At 40.7% G+C, this 23,541-nt stretch overlaps 1 protein-coding gene across 4 annotated transcripts in view; it reads left to right on the top strand.

Annotated features, from left to right (window-relative positions):
- The window catches only part of KIF1B (kinesin family member 1B), a 121,088-nt gene that overhangs the window by 78,963 nt on the left and 18,584 nt on the right, over window positions 1-23,541 (top strand). For 3 of the 4 annotated variants that reach the window (XM_087820120.1, XM_016214596.2, XM_016214592.2), the window contains 13 exons: window positions 3,683-3,776; window positions 4,746-4,894; window positions 6,186-6,364; window positions 7,040-7,177; window positions 8,353-8,601; window positions 13,512-13,630; window positions 14,553-14,638; window positions 14,972-15,101; window positions 15,282-15,444; window positions 17,855-17,945; window positions 19,681-19,799; window positions 20,407-20,462; window positions 22,379-22,487. In XM_087820120.1, coding sequence (XP_087676246.1) covers window positions 3,683-3,776; window positions 4,746-4,894; window positions 6,186-6,364; window positions 7,040-7,177; window positions 8,353-8,601; window positions 13,512-13,630; window positions 14,553-14,638; window positions 14,972-15,101; window positions 15,282-15,444; window positions 17,855-17,945; window positions 19,681-19,799; window positions 20,407-20,462; window positions 22,379-22,487 — 1,682 coding nt within the window. The remainder of the gene's footprint in view (window positions 1-3,682; window positions 3,777-4,745; window positions 4,895-6,185; window positions 6,365-7,039; window positions 7,178-8,352; window positions 8,602-13,511; window positions 13,631-14,552; window positions 14,639-14,971; window positions 15,102-15,281; window positions 15,445-17,854; window positions 17,946-19,680; window positions 19,800-20,406; window positions 20,463-22,378; window positions 22,488-23,541) is intronic. The other variant, XM_016214593.2, reaches the window with a different exon arrangement.

Genomic DNA, 23,541 nt, shown 5'->3' with positions numbered 1-23,541 from the left:
TCTCGCCCACTCCATCCACAGGTTTTCCTGCTGCTCCTTAAACACGCCAGGCTGCTTTCCGTTTCAGGACCATTGTACTTTTAGTTCTACTTTGATTGGAATAATACCTCTGCCCCAAATCTCAGCATGCTGGCTTAGATCTCTCAGAGACCTTTCCTGACCCCCTAATCTATAAGTCGTCTCCCATTCTCCGTATTAAACCCTAACATCTACCTTTCTTCGTAGTACTTCTCTGTGCTGAAATCACAGTGTACTGAGTCTGTTCACTGTTTATTGTCTCTCTCTCCCCCTAACCACTGTATTCCTAGCATCTGACGCACAGTAGGAGTGGAAAAGGTATTTGTTTATTGACTGAGTGGATGCATGGATGGTGATTAAAGGAGAGTGTTCTTGGATTCCGGGTGTCTAGGATCAAATCCCATTTCCACTACCTGCTGACTCTGATCTTTGGAAAGTTACTTAATTTCTTTAAGTCTCTTTTTCCTTTAACATGAGGATAACAATAGTACCATCTTCATAGTACTTCATAGTATAAACCTATTTCATACCACTGAGTTGTATGCTAAAAATGGTTAAGATGATAAATTTTGTGTTATGTGTATTTTATTTACAACAATAAAATAATGGAGGGAAATAAAAAACAAAAAAATCCTCAAGATATTAACATTTTTCTCACGTGATGATTTCTAGGTAAACCAGTCTTTCTCCTTTTGCTTAAAGAATCCCATATAACATATAGGGGTTCTGTTTAGGGGACCCCTCTTTTATTTTGAAAGAACTCAAACCTACTGGGAATCTGGGGAAAAAATAGTACAATAAACCTTGTATACCCATATGTATATAATTTCCCAGATCATTTGAGAGTAAGGTAGAGACACCATGACAGTTTAATCCTAAGTACTTCTGTGTGTATCTCCTAAAATTGAGGCTATCTTCTTGATATCATTGTCCCAAGAAATTTAAGATTGATTCAATATCATGTAATATATAATTTATTTTCAAATTTTCCTAATTGTCTATAAAATATGTCAGAAGCGTGAGAGAGAGAGTGTGTGTGTGTGTGTTTTAATTCAAGAGCCAGTCAAGGTTTATATATTGAATTTGGTTTTCATGTTTATTTTATATTTCATTATATTGATTTTTTTGAAAAGTCTAGGCCCCATTCTCATTTGTCGGGTTTTTTCTTCAAGATTAAATTTAGGTTAAATGTTTTTTGTAAGAATGCTGTAATAGTGGCGTTGTGTACTTCTATTGCATCACATCAGTAGACATAACATGCCAGTTTGTTCTGTTATCAGTAACATTAAAGTTTAATATATTTAGTTAATGTGATGTTTTCCAGTTCTTTCTCTTTCTTATTAATAATATCTAGGGTGACACTTGGGATTGTGTGAATATTCTGTCTTCCGTCCAGCTTTCACTCAGTTGTTTTAGCATTTATTAGTAATCCTTGCCTGATCTGATTGCTACCTCTGGGGTTGCAGTATAATGATTTTCTAATTGTCATTCCCTCTGCATTTATTAACTGGCTCGTTTCTTTCTTTCGTTCTTTTGGCTAACAGGGGCTTTCCCTTTTGCTTTCCTTATTTCAGTATCACTCATAGAGTCTTTGTATACTAAGAATGGGCTATGTTCCTTTTCTGTTATTTTTGTTGGCCAGTGGGAATCTGTGTCCTTTTGAAATGGCCCCATTGTTCTATGAGTACTCTGCTTTCTGGCACAAGATATTCCAGGCTCCCCTGTACTTTCCTTGTTCCAAACCTGGAATCAGTTATTTTCCCAAGCAATATTGGTTCCTTTTAGTGGGGAATGGTATTTAGAAACCAAGATCTGGGTGCTAGGTATACTTAGAAAGTAAACTTTTTAACACATTGTCTGTCATTTTGATTGTTGATACATTTAAGAAGACTTTTTCATGTGTTTTGAAATGGTTCATCATTTGGTCCTTCCTGCAGTCCTGTGTGGTAGGCAGGTCAGATACTAAAATCTTCATTTTAAAGATGACAAAAGTGAGGTGTAGACAGGATTTAACTTTTCCAGAATTATAAGACTAGTAAGCATGTGCCAGGGGCAAAACCTAAGTCTTTTGCCTGCTAGTTTAATTTTAAAAAAGTGTACTCAGATATCTAATAAAGCTGTGCTGCTGGTGCTTGGTCACCGCCAGCTCCACTAGAGAGAGAAAGCTTCCTTTGTGAGAAGAAATGATAAATGACCAGAGCCCTGAGAATACTTGCACCCTCCCTAGCATTCCGTTGGAGCCTTTCAGCCGTCCTTCATAACTGTAGCGTGGTGCGGTTGATATGTGGCTGGAGGGCTCTGCTTGAAACAGTGCACAGTCAGACCTGAGCCCTCTGTCTCATGACAGCCCCATAAGGCCACGCCCAAGGAAGCAGGAAATCTGGGCAGTATACTTTAAAATGCTGTGCTTATGCTGTGATTCAGTATTTTGCTATGTCCAGGTCTCTTTTCTTAACTTTGTTTTATTTTAAAAAACACATACACAAAAAAACCCTGCCAGCCTTTTTCCACTAATACAAGGAACATTTTGAGACATTTTCTCCCAATCTGTCCCCACCATGTAATTTTAATACCTCAGATATGTGCGGTATCTGTTTACATACGGCGCATATGTCTGTGCTGTAATTTACACATAAAAAGGGTATTCTCCTGTTACTCCCCCAAGAACTACTTTCTGCTTACTTGGGGGTGAAACCCTCATTGGAAATGCATGGGGTGGATGGAGAAATGAAGGGTAAGTCTGATTTGTAGTATAACAGTACATTTTGTAATATATAATATATTTTAATATAAAGGATCTTTATTGACTAAATGCAATCAGTAGATTATTTCAATCCTGATAGCACTGTGACCTTTTGGTTGCCTGAAGGCTGAAGTCATCCTCCAGCTACAAAGACGGTAATATTTCTCCCGCAGGGTTGGGGCTCAGAGCCTCGAGTCCTGATTCTTCTCATCCAAACAGCTGGATAGTTGGAGTTATTGCTGATGCTGGTGAATTTAATCTCTCCCAGTATTGTTTTTCTCTGGAATTGCTTGATGTGTAAAGGTGCCAGTTAAATGTATTTTAACATTTAAGGGGCACATGCATTTTTCCCTGAAAGTCCCTCCTTTCTCTACTACAACCTCAAGTAAAAAACTTGAACCCTGGCCAGGTAGCTCCATTGGTTGGAGCGTCTTCCCATACACCAAAGGTTGCGGGTTCGATTCCCAGGTCAGGGCATGTTTGGGAGGCAGCCAGCCAGTGCTTCTCTCTCACATCGATGTTTCTCTTTCTCTCCCCCTTCCTTGCTCTCTAAAAATTAATAAAAACATATCCTCAGTAAGGATTAAAAAAATAAAAGCTTGAATCTGAGGGAATAGAGACTACAGTTGCTTTTTTTTTTTTTTTAAGTATTTACCTATTACGGATTACCTTGTGTGCTTTGTGGGCTTTTCCCTAGTATTTATCTGTATGCCTGTCTCTTTTTTGTCGTTTGTTCCTCTCCTCCCTCCCTCCCTCTCCCCCTTCTCCCTCCCTCCCTCCCTCCCTCCCTCCCTCCCTCTCTCTCTCCCTCTCTCTCTCTCTTTCTCTCTTTCTCTCTCTCACTGTCTCTGCTTCCCCTGGCGTTTCTTCTTCCTTCCCGCTGACCACTCTCCTACATGTTGTCTCCTCTCTCTCCTTCAGGACTATGAGAGTAAATTGCAGGCCTTGCAGAAGCAGGTGGAGACTCGATCCCTGGCTGCGGAAACAACTGAAGAGGAAGAAGAGGAAGAAGAAGGTGAAACAGAGACTCACTTTCCTGTGTATACTTTTGGATCTATCTTATCACATTAGTCCCTTATCTGTAATCAGAGCTGGATTTGACCATAGTTGACCCTACCATTTATTGACATTGTACTGTGCCAATTTGAAGATGGTTTTTTAAAGATGCTCAATGCTGAGAATCCAGGCTGTATTCTATGAGGTGGGAGTGGGACTGTGATCCTCAGAACACAAGACTTCTGAGCAGTCTTCATATAAACCTCCTGGGCAGTTTACTTCTACTGCCCAATAGTACTATACATACAGAGTCATATACATATATTACAGATAAGCACAGAGCTTAATCTTTGTTAATATACCTGTTCTATTTCCTGATTTATGGTTTATGTCAGCGATTTTCCAGCGAGGACTTTGGAACATATCAGTATACATTAAATGTCCCTCTCTTAATTAGTCCAGAATTTTTTAGCTAAATTACAGCTCTGTTGCCTTATATTACAGTATAAACATTTGTCATATTTCACTTCTCCACTCAGCCTCTCAGTAATTTCAGGCTCCAGTTTAACTTCAAAGCAACTCTTAATTTATATACTAAATTCTTTAAATACCTAGGTGAAATACAAGACCTTTCCCCTATACCAGAAATTACAATAGATGTATATGGCATTGTACAATATACTAGGGATTTTTCTATATTATAATCCAAACATTAGAGATATGTCTTTTTAAAAAAGGACAAGAAATATATTTCTTTGATGTGTTGTTTTAAAATAAGCAGTAGGATTTTTGGAAGTTTCCTGAAGTGTATATATTGCTTTCATAATATCCACAGAATTTACTAAGCTTTACTGAAAATAAGAAAACAAAAGCAGGTGAGTGGAGAGAAACAGGACAGCAGTGTCCCCGATAGGAGCCGAGGTAGTGGAGGGTGTACTTGCCGCTGGCTGCGAGGTCACCATTAGACACCCTTGGGTTGCTCTTTCAGCTCCTTGGACACAGCGGGAGGTCGAGCTGGCCCAGTGGGCCTTCCGGAAGTGGAAGTCTCACCAGTTTACTTCGTTAAGGGACTTGCTCTGGGGCAATGCAGTGTACCTGAAGGAGGCCAACGCCGTCAGTGTGGAACTGAAGAAGAAGGTGGGGGCAGAGCCGGGCCTGATTTGGGTCCCTGGCACTCATCTTGGACTAACCTTTCTTTCCCTTGGGTGAACTCAGCTGCTTTTTGCTCTGAAACAGGTTTATATGTGCCTTTGTTTAATATATGTGCCTGGAACATAGTAGGTACTAATTATATGTCTATTATGTGAAATTTTTAAAATAGCATGTTTTCTAGCTTATTTTATAAATATTTTATAAATATTCCTGACAAGAGCTAGAGAAGCATGTTAGTAGAAATATGCTTCTCTTGGGTTTCAGAAATTTTCAGTTTTCTTTTAGTTTTTACCATTAAATCTACACCTAAGTCGCATGTGCCCTCTCCTCTTCTTGGGCCTCAGAGGCAGTTTTGTGTAGGGGACAAGCACACGTGCTCTGCAGCCAGCCAGCCAGGTTCCAGTCCTAACAGCCTGTCCTCCACTCCTTCAGCTACAAAATGGGCTTGGCAGCAGTGCCTGCCTGCTAGCCAGGGATTTTGTGAGGGATGGACAGGTGGATGTTTTGTATGTCCCGCAGGTTAGCAGTGTCCCGACTACTAAGATTACAGTGAGGGACAGTATTGAGTAGTAGGTAAGAACACAGACTGCCTGACTCGGGGAAAGTTTGTTTTCTCTTCCTGGGGCTGTGTTCTAGTTCTGTGAGAGGTGATAAGTCTTCTTCATAATCTTGGCCACTGGCTCATTTTATAATTATTTATTAATTACCCCTTCCTTCAAGTCGACTGAAGGAAGGCAGGGACTGTGCCTTTTTTTTCTTATAGCTATATGCTAGCATTTAATTAAATATTTGTTGGTGAAAATAATAAGGTGGTAGTGAGGAATAAATAACAGGGTGCACGCAAAGCACTTACCATATAGTAAACACTATTAAGAATAGTAGTTGTAATCCTCTGAACTTAAAATGGAAAACTGTGGCATGTTCCCCTCCACTCATCCATTAGTGAAAGGCTAGATAGAGATGCATTCTTGGGTTTTTGTTGTAATTTCTACAAAGTCTTCATTCAGTTGACTAAAATACATATTACGATTTTATTTTCTGCAAAAACACTGTGCCAGGCTAGGAAAACAAAATCTTAAAATAATTGAAAATTAGGATTTTTCTCTCTGGTGAGTTTATATGTGGCTGGTTTTTTTCAGTTAATCACAAGCTATTTGTTTAGCATATACTATATGTTTGACTTCTTTTCCATCGGGCATGATTATATAACCTCGTCTCTGAAACTTATATGCTGAAAACAAAGGCCATTTGTCGATGGTTTGTTCTTTCCATTTAGGTGCAGTTTCAGTTTGTGCTGCTGACTGACACGTTGTACTCCCCTTTGCCTCCTGAATTACTTCCCACTGAGATGGAAAAATCTCATGAAGACAGGCCTTTCCCTCGTACAGTGGTGGCAGTAGAAGTCCAGGATCTGAAGAATGGAGCAACACATTATTGGTCATTGGAGAAACTCAAGTATGAAAACGTTATTCATAAAGCCAGTTGTTTTATTTAGGAACTAGTAGTGGGCTCAAGGGGGCCCCCTCAGACTCTCCTCTCTGAGATGTCGCTAGTACTTCCTTTTTTGTGCTTCCAAATGCTGTCACTGGCCAGTGATATTACTCTCCACCTGTTTTCTTTTAAGTGAATGAATCCCATTCAGCAGACACCTTTGTCATTTGTAGACTGGATTTAAATTTACCCTCCATAGACCGTCTTGTATTTTAAGTGTTCCTATTTTATGGTACCTATTTATGTCTTGGATCTAGTAATTGTTCACCTTTTCTGTCCTGGAACTCAGGATGACCAGTAATAAACAGGAAAGTTATAAGGTAGCTCCCTTTTCATTTAGTATGATGAGGTACTTTTCACTCTTTGAGTGTATTTGAGATGTCCTGCAACACTGAAGGACATGTCTCCTATGACTTGATAGAGGTTAGGTGGCCATTCTTGACTTTTGGTGGCTTATCTCTAGACTCAGACACATGATACTGTTTTGGTTTCTGTACTTTTGGCCTTCATTTTGTTTAGTATCATTAAATGGTGGGAGCAGATTTTTTTTAATTAATTTTGCATGAAACATACTTCCAAAGTGAAACTTTAATGCAATCTTGTGATATTAACCCAATGCCCTTTATGTTTACTATATAGGCAGAGGCTGGATTTGATGCGAGAGATGTATGACAGGGCAGGTGAGATGGCGTCCAGTACCCAAGATGAAAGTGAAACCACTATGACTGGCAGCGATCCATTCTATGATCGGTTCCATTGGTTCAAACTTGTAGGAAGGTATGTGATGATTTTAATTGATGTTTTTTTTTAAAAATAATGAATGGTTTTATTTTAATTGTCTAAAACTTGAGCAAATTTTACAGAAAGTTAAAAGCAAAAGAGTATACAACAACATTTGTAACTGGTCCACTCATAGACAACCATTCTGTCATTTGGTATATTTCCCTTCAGGTTTTTTTCAATATGCCTATTTGTTTAAAGTCTCAAACTTTCAAACAAAGTAATTGTGAGAGCCTTCCCAGACTCTCAGCTCATTCACAATATGTCGTACAGTTGAAAAGGATAGATTTAAAAGAAAACCTGTATTCCATAGCTTAATATTGTAGTGTCACTTACAGCTTATCAGACTGCACCCTCTCCATGATCTGTGATGTCCTCACTTCTTTTAAAAAGCAGTTCATTTCACTTTAGTCCTTGCCAAGGGTGAATTAGTTGCACATCTTGGTAGTCCCCTTGAGCCTCTTTATTGCATACATACTTCCAACATTTAATGAAAACACATAGTGCCCTGTCAGTCCATATTGAGTCAAGTTCTTAAAGGTTTAGAATTTAAAAAGCAGAGATATGTAAGTTTTGAGCTTAATGATTTTAGAATTTAAATTATTTCTCAATTTCAAAAGCTTTCTGACAGTTTTAAAGGACCTGGATAAAAAGGAAGAGCTGAAGTCATAGTATTTTGAAAATGATGAAGTCTTTTCCACTCCACTCTGATAGTGGAATGTTTTTAAAGAGATGAATTGGCCCAACACATTTACCCACACAAGGCACATCCTTGTTTTGCCATGTACCAGTTCATCCATTTTGTTTTCTGCTCCCAGATGACATGGGAATTGGAATAAAAAGTTAGACCTTATTATTTCACCTAATAATTGAGTGGCTCCTTTGAGGCCTGGCTGCTGATCTTTTGTGCATACCGGGGATAAAAGTGTTTCAGATTTACCTCGGATATTCTACTCATGTATTTCCTTTGCTTTCTCATTCTAAGGATCAGTCCTTGTTCCCTTTCACCTGAACCAGATGGATTATGCTTATTTTATCCTTTTGCTTTTCCACTTGCTTTTATTGTGTTGATTCCTCAGTGGGTTCTTTGCTGTTGGCACCTATAGCTTCCTGTTTAACCAACTATTCCTCTCTCCTTGGCTGTGTCAATCCACGACTTACCTGGTGTCTAGCTCCCCCATTTTCCATGGCTGTGTGAATGAGCGCCTTGCCGACCGCACACCCTCCCCCACTTTTTCCACGGCTGATTCCGACATCACTGAGCTGGCTGACGAGCAGCAAGATGAGATGGAGGATTTTGATGATGAGGCATTCGTGGATGACACCGGCTCTGACGCAGGGACGGAGGAGGGATCAGATCTCTTCAGTGACGGGCATGACCCGTTTTACGACCGATCCCCATGGTTCATTTTAGTGGGAAGGTTGGTGAGGTTACTGTGAGAAAGGCAAAAAGGGACCAGCTCTTGCTCTAAAGAGGCTCCTTGTGCAATTTTAGATGATCTTGCTTTAGCCAATTCAATTCATTACCTGCTGATCTGGCTAGAGGGAGTCCTCAGGCAGTGTTTGGGAGGTACTGGGTCTATTTGGTGCAGTACATGGCAATATGTGAAGACTACACAGGAGACCCCTTGTCTTCAGTTGCCCAGTAATATTCTTCTGAAGGAGGAAACCCGAGATGAGAAAGTGATTAAAGCTAAGAGTCAAAGGTTACAGGGTTGGAGAATGGTATTGTGGTCTAATGTTTCCTTTTTTATAGGAATGCAAGCAAGGAAGCATAGGTGACAACTTGAGAAAGAGCAGAGTAAGCCCAAGGTTAGGCAGGAATCAAGAGGTATTGGCAGGAATCAAGAGGACAAAAGTGGAATCAGGAGTAGTTTTAGGTTTTACTTTTTGCTTAGTCTAGGAGTCCAAAAAAGAATCAAGAACACAAAGTTTCCTTTTTGTCTAAAACAGATGCTTTTCTTTGGCAGTTTCACTGAGCCTATCTATAGATCTTTGGCTTCTGCTAAACTTTTACCTATAGTCTTTGTGATGATGAATCTCAAAAAATTATCTTTTGCCACCATCAACAATGGATATTTGTTCACCAGTACATGAAATTGCTTTGTGTTTAGCTCACCAAACTGAGCTGAGGCATTGTCTCTGGCTCCATCTGTCAGTGATGCAGAACTCCCCTGCACATGTTCTTAATACTGGTGTCTTTGTCTATATCCAGTCTTCACACTGAAGTAATTTTAATCACAAATTCAACACAGCAGCACTCACTGGATTAACCAAAAAGTGTGTCCAGGTTTTAAGGTATTAAGTTTAACTTTAATGGTTGATTACAACCACACATTGTTAAACCCTTTTAAAATAAGGGGATTGTGTCAGTGTTAAATGGATAAGCACCAGTTATCTACAAATTAAAGTGCAGTGAGTCTCCTGACCCAGTAGAAGCATAAGGTTCTAACACTTAGCTTATAGTGTGGTGCTTGTACCTGCTGAGGACTAAATAAATAATGTAGAAGATGATCCCTGTTATGGAAAGGGGGGAAATAAAAGGTTTTTTTATAGAAATGAAAGCCTCAATTATGACTATGGGTAGTAATATTACTCAGGGTTTTACAATGGTGAGGAGACATTTATTCAGTTTTTCCATGAATAAAGGGATTATATAGCCAGGAACCTTGTTTTCTACTGGTGTATTGTCAGGAATAGATGCTTAGAGTTTCAGAGAAGCTGATTTATATTACAGTTGAGAAAGGTAATTCTGTGTACAAATAATGGACCATGATGCTTTCTTTACTTTATGGCTGTGCATGTCCTTCAGCACATTCCCATCCTTCAGTAAGAGGGTCAGAAGTTAGAACCAAGCTTTTGTCCGTAAATTGCTTGGTCCTGGTGCCAGTTGCGCAGCTTCTAACGCTGCTCACTTAAGTCCTGCACCACCGCACAGTGACAAATGGGAAGAACATGGACCTCACTGTCAGGAGGAGCCAGTCCCAACTTCGGACAGGCTACTGAAACTGAGGCCTGTTGGGTTCTCAAGTGTAAAACGAAGAGTTAGGTAGGGAAAAAAGAGCCTTAAGAATCTTTTTTAACTTTCAGATTCTGTCATCCACACTGGCAAAATGGACATCCTGGTTAAGAGTTCTACCCAGAAGCGTTTGTATTTTGAATCAGTTATATAGAAAACTTAAGTCAGAATCCCACTTAATGTGGAAATTTACTGGCTTAAGATAAAAATAGTATTTTCTCTCTAGTTTTATTCATTTTAATCATATCAGAGTTAAGTGTAGATATAAAGCAATCAACTCTACTTTGATTTTGAAATAAAATATTTCTGGAGCTATGGCTCAGGAATTGACCTTTTCATTTGTTTGGATTCCTAGGTTCTAAAACTAACTTTGGCTTGCAGGGAAGAGGTTAGCGGAGGAGGTGAAATCATAGCAGTCAGTAAAGTGAAGGATAGCTCTTTATTTTCTCTCGACTGCATGTCTCATCTACAAACACTTCATAATAGTGGAGCATCACCTAGTTATAGCGTGGTCATTGTACATGCATGAGGAGTAACTTCTTTCCTGTCCTGTGATTCACAGGATTGGGTTTCTCTGTTAGCATGTAATTGCAAATACAATTCACTTGTAAAAATTTCCAGTTTCTTGTGAAATTCCATTTGTAAGTTTTGTTCCTTGGCAGCCTCTGGTGAATTTTTATATGAAAATTAAAAGAGCTTGTCCCTTTAGCTATTCTCTTATGGCATGCTGGGGTGTTCTGAACCATCCATCATAATTTGGGATGGCATGTAAAATATTTAAGCTACTTTTCTGGGTTCAAAGGGGACAAAAGATGGTTATTCTGTGACTGACATTCTTTCTATAACTAGGACCATAATCATGCTGATTTTTCTTGTCTTTGTGTTGACAAAATTTGTTTCCCTTTTTGATATAGCTTCACAGAACTTTCTGCTAATACAGCCTCCACCTCTTTCCCTCTTTCACCCCTTTCTCCTTCAGTCTGCTAGGTCAGGGATGTGGAGTAACTATTAAAATTCCAGTTTAGGACCTTCAGAGGAGAGTCATACAGCATTGATACCCGCGCCACTACCGTGGACTTACAGAGTTCTTTCTAAAAGGAGACGTCTGTGCCAGTGCTTCTGTTCTCCCACATTTACCATGGCCATTGCCATAGGCAGGAAGGAGAGTCTTCTCTCTAATGTGTGCTCAAACAGTACTTTATTGTAATGTGCATATGAACATGGTATGCTGTGCCTTCAGGTGGTAAGCGTTTTTAAAATTAAAAACAGGTTCCTGTTTTTGAATAGCTATTTTTAAGTATAAAAGATATACGTTAAGTATAGTTAAGAATCCAAGCATGTTCGATGTAGTTAATACTTATTGCGAGTAAGGCTTTGAAAAGCCAACTACTAGTATAAAGCTGGATAGCTTTGCTTCTCTATCTGTGATGGAAGCCATTTTTCTGGAAACTCTCAAACCTGTACTTAAAGATAGAGGACAATTCATTTCCCCATTTAATTATATATTTAGATGTTCGATCACTCACGAATGGTCAGCAAGACCAGACGTGGTTCCTGCCCTCATGGGTTTACAGTCTGATGGGCGAGACAAAGAAATCACATAAATAAAGAAATGGAAATCATAGCATTGCCGCAGTCATGTGTTACTGAGATCATGTAACATGGGGGGAACTGTAAAGGGAGATTGGTTTTTGGCATAAGTCCTGAGTATGTGGAATTAAAGACATGAGGCGTGGGTGGTGGAGTTCAGAGAGGACTCCAGGCAGGGTCTGAGAATGTGCCGTGGCTCTTTATGGCCGAGGCATTGAGAGTGGGCACATCTGGCTGGAATGCCATTAAGAGCTGAAGGTGGTCTTGTATTATGCTAACTTTGGAAGTGAAATTATCCATTTGGTACCTTATGCCAGATTCCTAGTCTTTACACTCTGTCACAGTCGTTGATGTTTGAGGGTCTTATTTGTAATTTTTTAAGAAGACTTTTAATTTTTTATTTTTTTGCAAAAAGGTTTAACCCTCTGTTTCTTAGCATTGCCCTCCCCCACCTTTGGAGCAGACTGAAAGGGAAATACATCTCATTTGATCTGATTTAATGTTTATTTGCAGTTATTTTGTTATACTTTTCATTCATATTTCATTTATGCTCTTGAATTTTTAACATTTGCTTTTCTGTGGTGTATTTTGTCTATTTTCAGAATTGTTTTCATCACTTTGAGTTGAAGTCCCAAGAATCCACTCATTTTCCTTTTCTTTTTGTTTTAAAGTAGATTTTTTCAGAGCAGGAATAGAAGCAAACAGACATATGTGTCACATTTAGTTATGTCTGACTTCTGTTTGACTTCTTGACGCAAATGTTTACTCTTTGTCTTGTCTTGTGTTCAAAGATCAGCATGTACCAAGTGGGAAGATAGGAGTAACAGTAGGAACTAGATTCTATTTACCTTTCACTAATGGGAATGAACACTCTTAAGCTTTGTGATCACCAGTTTTTATTACTTAAAAAAAAAAAATCAGTAGCTACAAAATAATGAAAGAAGAAAAAAGAATACAAATGTGATAGGACTTTGCCAGTTTGTTTGAAATAGAAAATGTTAGGTTGTAACTTATCTTTTGTATATGCATTTCTGAATTAGGTTTTGGACTAGGAGCAAAAAATCGTACGTTTAGGGATCAGCTGTCTTCTCCCTTGGCATTTATCTTGATTCCCATCTAGAGTCTCCTATAAGCTGGCTACTCAGAAACTTCTGGCTGCATAGCCTCTCCGCCCATATGTGTAACCCTACCTAAAGACAATAGTCATTTCTTAGAGTAAAAATAAAGACCTATAACACCGTGACTTGAAATCTATTTTAGAGCTATTAACTGTATTTCAGTCACATTCTTCTGCCTTTTTTGTCTCCTGATTTCTGTTTTGTCTGTTGGGAAAAACAAAACAAACCTCTTTACAATTCCTTACGTTAAGAGGTTAAGCTCTTTAATGGGTTTCCTTTTCCCTACCCTTAGCAGTATTTATAGACCAGTATCTTGAAAGTCTGCTTCCAATTGTTACTCTTCTACCTACAGTAGTAGTTTTTATAGTCATTAATTTGGTGTAAGTTGGTCTCTGTCAACTGTTACTGAGCATTTGCATTTGTTTATGTATTATCTGTGCTGAAAAGAAACGGGAGGTAGTCTTAGAGTATCGAGTAAAGAGAGGTAACCTTAAGACAGCCTAAAAGCCAGCTCAGTTTCACAAAGGTATTTTCGATAAATCTGACAGCCAGCTTCTCTGTAGGTGGGATGCTCAGATGTTTGTCTCCCGGTTTCTGTCTCTAGGGCATTTGTTTACTTGAGCAACCTGCTGTATCCCGTGCCCCTGATCCACAGGGTGGCCATTGTCAGTGAGAAGGGTGAAGTGCGGGGATTTCTGCGCGTGGCTGTACAGGCCATTGCAGGTAGGTGACTCTCTTCTGAAATGAGAGCTGTGGACTCTTTGCCTGGAGACAAAGCAGGCCATTCCTGTATGGACCGCACTGCAGTTGCACAGACAGACTGCGGTGTGTTTGTCTTGGAGAAAGCCTTTATTGCTTCCTTTCTAACTGTGTTACCAAGTATCAGAAATAGATTCTGTTTAGTCTTCGCTACTGCTGTTTTGGAATAATGGGGTAAAGGGATTTCCTTTAACATGAAAGACAACTCTTGGATTAACTTTATAAAAGTCCTTTGCATTTAAAATAATGCATATTAACTGTTTCAGAAGTAACAAAGGATTTTCACAACTTTTTTGTGCCTAATTTGCTCTGAGGGTACTTCTAGACCTCTCTGTCCTTTGGCTATTATGTTCTAATTCACGGATCGAGAGTCTCATGCTTCTCCATGATCCAGCCTGCATTCTGAGGAAAGAATGTGGCCATTTCTTGTAATTTTTCTGTTTTAATTTCTAAATGCTATGCTGTGTTTAGTGACCTTTCAGCTTTTCCCCATGGAAATCTGTGACATAGTCACCAATGTTGAGTTCAGGGAAGTCTCCACAAGTACAGTCTAATATTTTGAAATGTTTATTGAATATTATTGAATATAACTTCACTAAGTGAAAGGATCAGTATTTTAGATACATTTGAACAATATCAAGAATAAAACTGATTCTTTACTAACTAGTCTCATTTGGAAGCAGCCCTTGTGACTTTACTGTTTAGGTCTCACTTTTTCTTTCTTATGCAAAAGGACTTATCCTTTGGTGTCTCCTCTTTTATTAAAGTTCTTGGAACTTAAGACTCCACTACTTCATAATTTATTTTATAATCCAGTAAGAGTCGTCCCCCGTCCACACCATATGTAGTCTCTTTTGATCTTTGCTTATTTTTTCTCTCTGTCTAGCGGATGAAGAAGCTCCTGATTATGGCTCTGGAATTCGGCAGTCAGGAACAGCTAAAATATCTTTTGATGATGAGTATTTTAATCAGGTGAGAACCCTTCCAGGAAGGGGGAAGTCTAATGGAAGGAGAAAGAAGTAGACAGGTATAAGGAGGATGTTAGGCACTAGAGAGCAACAGTTCTTCCCCCTAGAGCTAAAAGGATAGGTAACCAGGGGCGTTTTATAGAGTACAGGACACGTTAAGAATTACAGCAGTACAGGGAAAGGCCCAGCCATTGTATTGCCTTTTCTCAGGCAGCTCGTAATCCACATAGTTTTATAGTCACTATTAGTTTTTAGGCAAATAAACAAAAGAAAGGAAACTGCGGGAAATGTGTTATTATACTGCTTTATTATCCACCTCCTCCTGCCTTGTTTTCAGAGTGACTTTTCTTCTGTTGTGATGACTCGTTCCGGCCTGTCCTTGGAAGAGCTGAGGATTGTGGAAGGACAGGGTCAGAGTTCTGAGGTTATCACTCCTCCAGAAGAAATCAATCGATTGAATGACTTGGGTGCGTAGACACAGTGTATGGTGGTTGGGGACATTTTCAGAGAGGGAAAAATACTGACCATTGTCAAGGAGATAGTCACTGTTATTCACTAGGAATGGAAAGAATGCCCTGCTCTCTCCTCTTTGAAGGGTGGTCTGTGCATTATTTGAACCAAATGTGTGTTCATTTGACCCTCTTTAGATTTGAAGTCAAGCACTTTGCTGGATGGGAAAATGGTAATGGAAGGGTTTTCTGAAGAGATTGGCAACCACCTGAAACTGGGCAGTGCCTTCACTTTCCGTGTGACAGTGTTGCAGGCCAGTGGGATCCTCCCGGAGTATGCAGATATCTTCTGTCAGTTCAAGTAAGCCGTCCCTTGGCTCTGCCTACCTAGCTGTTCACTCAGATGACATCCTTTGTGCTCTGTAGACTGCTGTATATTGGTGAGATACTAACACTCCTGAGAAGCAATGACTACCAGTCTCTGAAATAAAATACTTTCTTCACTCAAGATGTGAGTGAGAACAAGAAACCTACAATGGAATGAAACAGTTCATTGTGGGGAGAGGTATGGCCATGCCTCCTGCTAGGTTCTGTTGTGGACTGTTCCTCTCTGCTAGGAATGTAGGCTCTGATCCAGATAAGCCTACTTATTATAAGTCTTTTTATTGATCTTTACATTGAAATGTTTTATTAATAAACAAATCTCAAAGCAATGAATTATTTAGTCCCCAATTATGCCTATTTAACACTTAGGGAAGAGAAAATTCAAATAACATAATGAACAATAATATTTTACATCAGTTTTAAAAAGGTAGTATGTAGAGAAGATGTGACAGGTTTCATTTCTCATCTACTTGTAAGCTTTTTCTGTCCTGTAACCTTCGTGACTATATTCTAGGCTCTCTCTTTTCATGACCTCCCTAGGAAGATACTTTTTTGAGAATCTTAAGTTTTAATACCTCCAAGCATCAATATACATTTGCAGTACTTGGAAAGGGCCACAGTACAGGAGAATGAAGTCCCATTCCTAAAGCCCAGTTTACCACTGGTGCCACCAAAAGGCTGCCACAGAGTTCTCCCACCCCTCTCCCTCACCATGTGGCCTTCCTAGGGGTCCTAATGCAGTTTATAAAGTATTGCTTTTAGCCCTCACTGGTTTGGCTCAGTGGTTAGAGCGTCGGCCTGCAGACTGCAGGGTCTCAGGTTCAATTCCTGGTCGGGGCACGTGTGGGAGGCAGCCAATCGATGTGTCTCACATCGATGCTTCTCTCTCTCTCCCCAAAAAAAAAAATCGAAAAAATACCCTCAGGTGAGGATTAACAAAAAGTAAAAATATAAAATATTGCTTTTATAGAGAGTTCAGCCAAGTCCTGAACTAAATGTGATTACTACATAGTAAGCTACTCATGTAATTTGGTGTAAGTCATAACCGTTGAAATATTGTCCATCTAGTATTGGTTTTGCCCATTTGGCATATTTTCACTCACAGCCTTAAATTTGCGGTGGGATGGAGTTGTCTGGATGAATCAGTTTTTTTGAACTTTATTCTAGTCAGGCAACTGATGTATTTTATGGAAAAAACCTACTTGGTTAACTGATGTCTGAGGTGACGGTGGTTATGTTGACTTTCGTCCTAAAACCTCCTGAAAAGAGCAGCATGCCCACCTGGCATTAGCTCTGGAGGAACAGGCATGCTGGCTCATGTTGAGAGAGGATACACACCCTTTTCGGGTTTTTATAAACTCATCTGGCCTGCTTAGGGAAGACACAACTGTAGAGCAATGTGACTGGTTTCACGTGTCCCCCATGGGGAACCCCAGGATACTTGCACCTGCTCCAAGCAGAGCAGTGGAAGAATATAGATCTGAGATCGCCTGCCTCTGGTGATACCATGTATATCCTCAGACTCGGTGAACTAATTTGGAAGACAAGGAATTCATAATCCTTGTCTCTCTACCTCCATTCAGAGTATGCTTTTTACCTTTTTTCTTGCAGGAGTGTGGGATGTCCTTTGATGGATATTTCTGTCTGGCAGTAAAGCTTTGTATTGAGGATGCTTTAATTCTCTGCTTTCTATCTCAGACTTAGAGTAGGGAGGGAGAAAGAACAATAAAACCTCACTTTGTGAGAATGAGTAAACAGACCCCACTGATTCAGCCAGTATTTCAGGAGTGTTTTCCACACCTCAGGCCCTGTGGGAGACACTGTCTTTTGGGAAGACAGGCCTATAGACATGCTATTATGAACAGCGAAGTATCACTGTTGAAGAAAGATAGGTTCCTAGTGCTGTGGGACACAACTGTTGGGTGAGTCAGGACAGGTTTAGGACAGGTTTTTTCCACCTACTGGGAGCTGGTCTGAGAGACCCCTAGGCAAGTACGCCATCCACGGGCTTTAGTACTACCTTGTAGAAGCCTGAATCTGCCAGGTCTTTTCTACACAAAACAATTTCATAACTAATTCTCAGTGAAAACTACAAAGGAGCAGGAGTTCACTGAATTCGCTCTCCAGGCTCTCCAAGGTATTCCTGCATATACGTCCACACAGATGAGTGAGCAGGGTCATTTAATTTTCCCATCATTTTTAAAATAAAATGGAACATGCTATCTGAATGATATGGAAAATGTTTTGACACGGGCATGTAGATAACTTGCTCAGTTAAAGTCTCTTCTTAAGTAGGGGGTTTCATATGATCCAAGTCGAGCAGTTACAACATAGATCCTGATGAAACCGCTTAATGAAACATTCTCGTGTCTTATTTTTCCATTAAGCTTTTTGCATCGCCATGATGAAGCATTCTCCACTGAACCCCTGAAAAACAACGGCAGAGGAAGTCCTCTGGGCTTTTATCATGTGCAGAATGTAAGTGACATGGACCTTTTTGCCAGATGTATTGCGGGGTTTATGTCCCTTGAAGCGGCTGGTGTGAGGCAGTCATGTGTGGGCTCCCTTGGGCTTTATCAGCCGTGGAAGGATGATAATCCGAGCGGCTGTGCCAGGGGGTCTCTGGGGAAAACAGACAATGGAGGGAGTGGCCAGAGCTGTGAGCTCATCCTCTGAAAGACAAGAGCAGCTTGCCTTCTCTCAATTACAATAGGCCCCCGAGCAGTGTCTGTGTTAATCTGCCAATAAAGTCTTCCATCACTTTAAATGTAGTGAGTTGTTTTTAGTGTTTCCTTCCAGAAAAGTAAACATTTTAGTCTGAGTTTTGTTAAAGTTAATACTGTATATTTATTGTCCTTTAAACTGTAAGGTACTTATACTGGTCAGTTGCAAATAAGATTTAAACTATAAAATACCTTTGTAATTAAGATTCTGTCTCCTTGCAGTTGATACTATAATGACTCCATTAATGCCCCTTACAGCTCTTTCATATGTGGAGTAAGGAAACAGACCTTCCATCTCCTCTAGGAAGGTTCACTCAAACTCTGTTCAAAGTCGTCTTCCTCATCACAAGAGCTAACATTCACCGAGAGCTTATTTTTTGTCAGTCACTGTTAAGAGTGCTTTTTTGGGTCTTAATTCATTTAATCCTTACCTTTACGCCCTAGACGATCATAATCCCTGTCACGGCTGTGATAAGGGAGGCACAGAGCAGTTAAAGTCACTCACTAAGGTTTCAAAGCTAGGAAAGGCGGAGATGGGGTTTGGACTCAGAAATGTGGCTCTGGCTTCCAGGATCCTCACTAGTACGGAAAACAGTCTCTCATTCTCTCGTTAGCCATGTCTACTCTCTAACAGACGAGGGGAAACAACAGCTCCAGAAGTGGAACGAGCAAACACAAAGCACACTATTTTCTTTTTCATGTTCAATTGTATAAATACAAGCATGTGTGTGTCCACTAAACATTGATTGGCTATTGTGCACAAGGACTGTGCCTGACACCCTGGGGAACACACAGGTGAATCACGATTATATTCCCGAAGAGCTCACAATACGATAGGGAAATAAAATGTTTGTTTAAACAAGATCTAGAGACATTAGAAAGGTGTTCATTAAATGCAGTGGGAGTTGAGAGAAGGGAAAGGTATTTCCATTAACAGAATGATACTTTGAGTTACTTTTTGGGGTGTGTGTAGATGGATGGGTACCAAAAGGGGGTGGGGGAACTTCCTGGAGACTGTAGCATAAATAAGAAAAGGTGGGTCAGACTTGGCAGTGTACCCGGCACACAGTGGAAGTCATGTTTGCCTTGTTGTTACTGTTTGAGTTAGGCCTTGAAGTCTAGGAACGACTTAGAGATATGGAGACGTGCAAGGCCTCGCAGGCAGAGCTCCGGCCGGGGCCATATTAGGGCACAGCGAAGGAGAGAGCAGGCGAGTTTGATTAAGCCGAGCCAGTGAGTGTGTGAAGGGCGGGGGCGGGGGGGAGGGTCAGTGCAGGCAGTGAGGGTCTTGAATGCCTGAAGCCCAGTAAAGTTACTTCAGAATGAGAACAGAGAGGAGCCCCTCACTTATCTTTGTTGTGGGAGGCGTGCATAGTAAAATACCCAGCACATACTGGGTTCAAAAGTGCTCAAGTTCTGATTGCAGCAGAAATGCCTGTTTTCTTGCACTAAACCTCTCCATAACCTAGCCTGGCTTTATTCCTTCTCAGATCGAAGTGGAGGTCACGGAGTCATTCGTGGAGTATATCAAAACCAAGCCGGTAGTATTTGAGGTCTTCGGGCATTATCAGCAGCACCCGCCTCACCTGCAAGGACAGGACCTTAACAGGTTTGCACTAAAAGAGCAAAGATTTTTGTTGTTGATATTATTATCATTGTTATTGTCACTTGCTAGACAGGAGGAAATCTTTGAGAGATTATATGTTCCCCGATGTTTCCTCTTTAGAAACTTCACCACCTTTTTTTCTAAGCCAGTAATCACTAGTTGTAAGTAGAGCAAATTGAATTTTGCCCAGGTGATCTTGAATACTGTCTTTTCGTAGGAAGAGACTTTGAATAGGACTGAGAGTTGAGGCAACAGCGATAGAACATGAAATTGTGTATAATTGTTCCCAACCTCCCAGAACTTGATGAAGCATAAGCTGTAAGTGGAGATGTCAAAATTGGCGAGGAGAGCAGGTGGGGACTTCGGGATGATGGCAGAGTCCGTGTTAATAGAAAAACTTTCCTGTTTCACTTATTAGCTGTGACTTAGAAGGGAACTTTTATTAATGTCTTAGCCTCAGTTTCACTCCGTGAAATTATGTCTGGTATCTGATATTATGCCAGAGTTGAAAGTACAGACCATCTGTGTCTGGAGGGGACTTAAACGTGCCATTATTGTCAACTTGGGACTCTTTGTAGTCTTTAAGAACCTTGTCTTCCTTCCTTTGCAGTCCACCGCAGCCATCTCGACGATTCTTCCCTCCGCCCATGCCACTCTCCAAGCCAGGTGAGCTCTGGCTGCGCTCTTTGCACGATGTTCTCTGTGTGAATGCACCTCTTACTCTGAATGACTCTTCAGACAAAAATCATACTCGAATTTCTGTTCATTTCTCTGTACTCTTACTTATTCTTATATCTAGCAGGAGCCGGAATTCTCGGCTCCAAATTTAAAATAAGTGAGAAACAGTAGGAACCTATTCCTGCCAGTTCTCTGGTCGTCTTTTCAGTTTTCATAAGCTCCCTGTCCCGAAATCTCTGCTTTGTGTGTGACCCCATAACTCTCAGGGGACTGGGCACTTCTTTGCATATTAAATTCATCCTGCATGTTCATTTATTGTGTTTTGGTTTTTCTTTATTTTCATCTTTTTTCCTCATTGCCCACATTCCCACCCCACTCTATGCTCATTCTCCTCTGTACCTCATCTCCATCCTGCCTTCAGACCATGAGAGAAAGATTGAGCTGATTTGATTTCTCGTGTCTGACTGTGTGAATGTGCATGTGTTGGACACATTTTCTGAGCACGCCAGTGTGCTTGCATCATCCACTGCTGCCACCTTCCAGGGCAGGGCTGACCCTCTGCTGCCTTTTCTCTTTCTGCCAGTTCCCAGCTGCCAGAGCGAGAGGGGGCCTAAACGAGATGGTTAGTAGCTAAATTAGCTCTGCCTTAGATGTAGAACCATCCTCAGGTGCTTGTCCTAGAGCCTGGCTGTCTGTGTGGAACACTGACCTTTCTGTTTGCTACCTGAACTGAATGCAGCATCCAGCACATTGACAAGATCATGTCACATTTGCTTCAGAGAACTTTTAGGAAGCACCCTGTCTCTTAGCTGACTGCCAGAATCAGTGGCCCTATTTTCCTCTTGACTAACATCACCAACTCCTATGGAATTCAGCCGGGTGGGTAATGCTGACAGGCTACAGGTGTGAGCAGTGCTATGTTACCCATAAAGCCCCTTCAGACCTATTGTCAGTGGATCCTCATACCTTTTTGAGATAGCAGGTGAAATATTATGATCCACATTCTGTGGATGAGGAGACAGACTCCCAGAGGTTAAGCGACTCAACCAAAGTCACATAGCTCTTTAGTGGTTGGGCAATAATTAGATCCCAAGTCACTGGACTCTCACTCCAGTGCTCCCAGGTTCTGAGCAGAGAACCCTCTTTGTATTGCCTGATTTTAGAGTTTCTATGTAGTGTTTCAAAATGCCTATTATGTAGAATCTGAAATTCTTGGAAATACTGGGTATTGGTTAATATATTTCATCAGTACAGTTAAGAATATGGAATTTAAACCTGAAGAAAATGTGTAACAAGACATTTATAGAATGCTGTGTTTAGAAATCAGACCAGTGGTTCCCAAACTTATCTGCACATGGGAATCGCCTGGGGAGTTTCAAACCTCTCAGAGGACTGAGTCCCACCCCTGGAGATTGTGATTTAATTGGCCTGGGGTGTGGCGTGGGCTTTGCCATCTTTAAGATCCCCAGGTGACTCTCGTGGGCAAGTAGATCAGGAACCACTGGGTTGAAGGATGGGTCTGTCCTCCCCACCCCAGTTGTGAGGTATAGGGCCCTGCCCACATCTGTCTCCCATGATGACGATGCTCTGCATGCCGTGAAGTTCTAGAGTGTAAAAGTTTTTAATGGGCTTGTGAGCACGTTCACTCTGCACGAAACCTGCTTTCTTATCATTGATTACAGTTTGTTGAGAGGGAGAAAGGTACTGACTCTCCCCTTCCCTTGTTCTCTGGATTTAGAGGTTCTGACATAGTTGATGCTGAAGTTTCTCTGCGTCTTCTGCATTCATCTCTCTCCCCTGACTCGCTACCTTTCCCCAGTGTAGCCTTGACGACTGACATTAGAGAAGCTTATACTTTGAGTAGATTTGGCTCAGATTTTGACTCTCTCTAAAACTTTTATAAGTTCCAGCCACCAAGTTAAACACCATGAGCAAAACCAGCCTTGGCCAGAGCATGAGCAAGTATGATCTTCTGGTTTGGTTTGAGATCAGTGAACTGGAGCCTACAGGAGAGTAAGTCCAACTTTTTAAACGTCTAAATAAGTCAGAGTTTCCGCAATTAGAAATGTAATTGTGAGTCTCTGTTCTTGTATTCAGGTGCATGATTCGTTGTCACTGTCACATTCCAGTTTTGAATAGAGTTTTGTGGTCTTGATATTATTCTTTCAATCAGATGTTTGTTAGAGAACTGACTACTTAGGATAACAATTTACCTTCGTTTAGCAACAGCAAGATCATGGTGATGGCACTTTGTTAAGAGGGACTTTGCAGGTTTACATAGTGGGTTTTATCAGCAGCAAAGCGAAGGGAGTCAGAAGCTTTTTGCACACAATATGGTCAAGACTTACATTAATAATCTCAGTGAGGGGATTGGGGGACAGTGTGCTTCCCTAGACCAAGATTTCTCAGCCTTAGCACTATTTGGGGCCAGGTAATTCTCTGTCAGGGGTTGTCCTTTGTGTTGTGTTGTAGGATGTTTAGCCACAACCCTGGTTCCTACCCACTGTATGTCAGTAGGGCATTGCCAAAGGTCCCCTAGGGAACAAAACCACCCCCAGTTCAGGGCCATTGTCCTGGATAAAAATGATCAGCATCAGCTTACTTTCTCTGTATGCGCTTTGTTAGAGTAAGTGTCGAATGTAAGTATCATTTGTAGTTGTCCCTAAAATGCTTTTGGAAAAAACACAGAAAAGAATTCCCCCCTGAAATAGAGTCAAGGGGCTGTGTTAATGTAGATAGTGGGGGATGAGTGTTATCCTGATGACCCTCTGTGTACAGCGCTGAGTACCACCAGTCACGCTCATCTGCATGAAGCAGTTACCGAGTTCCCACTGTGTGAGGTATGGCTCTGGCGGTCCTGTATGTAGTCATCGGAAGAGACATCGCTTAAGGAACGTGACTTTCCATAGGCAGATGTATAATGTGATTATAACTTGCATTATGAGGGAGAGGTAGTTACAATAATGCTTTCTACTGAGTTCATTTCTTTCTGATTCTTGTGAAGTGATGCAGAATCTGAAATGATCTCTTATCTCCTCACATTTGCCATTGCAGTTGTGTATTATTT

This window comes from Miniopterus natalensis, chromosome 9 (assembly GCF_054644295.1).
Source record: "Miniopterus natalensis isolate mMinNat1 chromosome 9, mMinNat1.hap1, whole genome shotgun sequence".
In the NCBI taxonomy this organism is placed as follows: domain Eukaryota; kingdom Metazoa; phylum Chordata; class Mammalia; order Chiroptera; family Miniopteridae; genus Miniopterus; species Miniopterus natalensis.
Note: the sequence above shows the minus strand (reverse complement) of the source record. Positions and strands in the feature narration are given on the sequence as shown.